This window comes from Frankliniella occidentalis, unplaced genomic scaffold (assembly GCF_000697945.3).
Source record: "Frankliniella occidentalis isolate FOCC.00 unplaced genomic scaffold, Focc_3.1 Scaffold255, whole genome shotgun sequence".
NCBI classification, from domain to species: domain Eukaryota; kingdom Metazoa; phylum Arthropoda; class Insecta; order Thysanoptera; family Thripidae; genus Frankliniella; species Frankliniella occidentalis.
In genome coordinates, this window is record NW_026267381.1 from 334,475 (window position 1) to 336,313 (window position 1,839).

Below are 1,839 nucleotides of genomic sequence, written 5' to 3' on the forward strand. Positions count from 1 at the left end.
TATGGTGGCAAAGTTGGCGTGCTCAGTAAATAATTAGGTTGGAATTAAATATTTAGAGGAGAAAAAAAAAGCTATGAAAATACAACAAAAGGTCTATAGTTTTATATTACAGAATATCTATCTAAAATCAACATGGAGTATTTCATATCCATTCCAATAACTCCCTCTTGAAGTAGTTTGCATAACTGCAGTTTGTTCAACTTTGTCAAGTCCTGAAGACTCAGCTCAGTGATGTATTAATGGTGTTATTCTTGTTGTTAAATACAGTGGGTTAGTTAGAATTCCTGTCAGGGCACATGTTAGTACTAAATGTGCTTCCATATGCCAAAAATTGAGGAAGCCATGAATTCTGGTTTGGATGTTTGTGTCTTCTCAATGATTCAAAGATTGAGTCCCCATTTTGCAGATTATAATGTCAGTAGTGTTCAATACAAGTTTGTTTGAGCTTGCTTGACGCACTGCAATAACGTTTGATATGCCATTCTTCTTGTAGGTTTGCTGTCAAGGAATGCAACTCGTACTCTATTGACACAGTGATCACAGACAAGCTGCGGTATGTCCTCCAGCCAGTGTTGTTTGAGAGGGCCGTTCGCAGTAACAGTTGTAATGATGTTCAAACAATGTGTGTGAAAGAGGTATGTATCAGTGTGGATTTCTATTCACATTCAGCCTTCTAAACAGAATTCTGTTTTATGTAACATTTATTTTATGAGATTGCTGCAGATGACCCAGAACGTGAGCAGCTGATTCCTGGGAAAAGGGCTGGGTGCCAAATCATGACTTCTACCATATCTAATGCCCTGAAGGTATCGCAATGCATCAGATTTCCTCCATTATCAGAAAATAGGTTAGTGTTAATCTTCGGTATTACAGAATGCGTGAACTACCATCACTCCTTGAAATGGCAGCTTTTACTTTGGCTCTTACTTAACAGGAAGACTGAAGAATTCATTAATGTGCTGGCTGATTTGCTGCATAGCTTTTACAAAGCAGAACCACGGGGCAACCAACAGTCACTCATAGATGTATCATGTGTGGGAGCACAAATTGGTCCCAATGACCGTGGTGTCAGTAAAGAGCATGGATTCCTTGATGTCCTTTTGAAAACTGAACTGACTTCTTCAGGCTCTGAGTAAGTGCCATCCAAGTTGTCGAGTCGAACAAGTTCAAGCCCCAACGATGCTAGTTGTTTGATGCATTTTTCTTGCACTCTCCTCTAAATCCAAGGAAAGTACTGTTGATATGTTTGAGAGCAACCAAGTGGGTGTGGATAGCTGTGGATAGTGGATTGCAACAGAGTAGTGCTGATTTTGTGGTAGGTATAAGGACCAAATTCTGAATGTGTCTTGGTCATATTAAATTGCAATGCAACTTGACATAAGTATATTTAAAAGAACCTAAAATATGGTGTTATTTTTTCTATTTTTGGCAGGAGGAGGGAATTTCATTTTGTCATATCAAGTCCTTTTGGCTGCTCTTTAGCACACTGTGCAGTTGTGAAGCAGTTAATCCCTTGGCCTCCATTGTGTTGATTAAGCTGGACAAGTTTAGATATCAAAATATGCCCCATGGCAGCTACAATGAGGTGGTCCAAATTACCATGCATGGTCCATATTAGATCATTTGACGGTAGTCTCTTCTCTGCAACACCTTCCAGGCCAATTAGTACAACGGATAAGCCTCCTCGGTATTATGCAGTGGTACAGTTGTATCTGGGACAGTGAATGTTATTTAGGTGTTGCGTCAAAAGTCCTTGACGTTCCAGACAGATCAGGATCAGAAAGTCTGATGGGATTTTATGAGTCTTAAAAATTAATGATTAATAGTGAGTATTTAAAT

The 1,839-nt window shown here is 39.2% G+C and overlaps 1 protein-coding gene across 1 annotated transcript; it reads left to right on the plus strand.

The window, feature by feature from the left end:
• The first annotated feature begins 465 nt into the window (after positions 1-465).
• Positions 466-1,825, plus strand: LOC127750763 (uncharacterized). Its single transcript, XM_052273230.1, has 5 exons — positions 466-635; positions 724-847; positions 935-1,132; positions 1,228-1,315; positions 1,433-1,825. The coding sequence occupies exons 2-5, from the start codon at positions 777-779 to the stop codon at positions 1,616-1,618; spliced, it is 543 nt and encodes a 180-aa protein (XP_052129190.1). The 5' UTR covers positions 466-635; positions 724-776; the 3' UTR covers positions 1,619-1,825.
• Positions 1,826-1,839: the final 14 nt, after the last annotated feature.

What these genes read in the sequence shown, in the direction of transcription:
- LOC127750763 (XM_052273230.1), top strand. Translation starts at nt 777, where the DNA reads ATGACTTCTACCATATCTAATGCCCTGAAGGTATCGCAATGCATCAGA. An exon ending in CCTCCATTATCAGAAAATAG is followed by an intron (nt 848 to 934) that starts GTTAGTGTTAAT and finishes CTTACTTAACAG; the next exon opens with GAAGACTGAAGAATTCATTA. An exon ending in CTGACTTCTTCAGGCTCTGA is followed by an intron (nt 1,133 to 1,227) that starts GTAAGTGCCATC and finishes TCTAAATCCAAG; the next exon opens with GAAAGTACTGTTGATATGTT.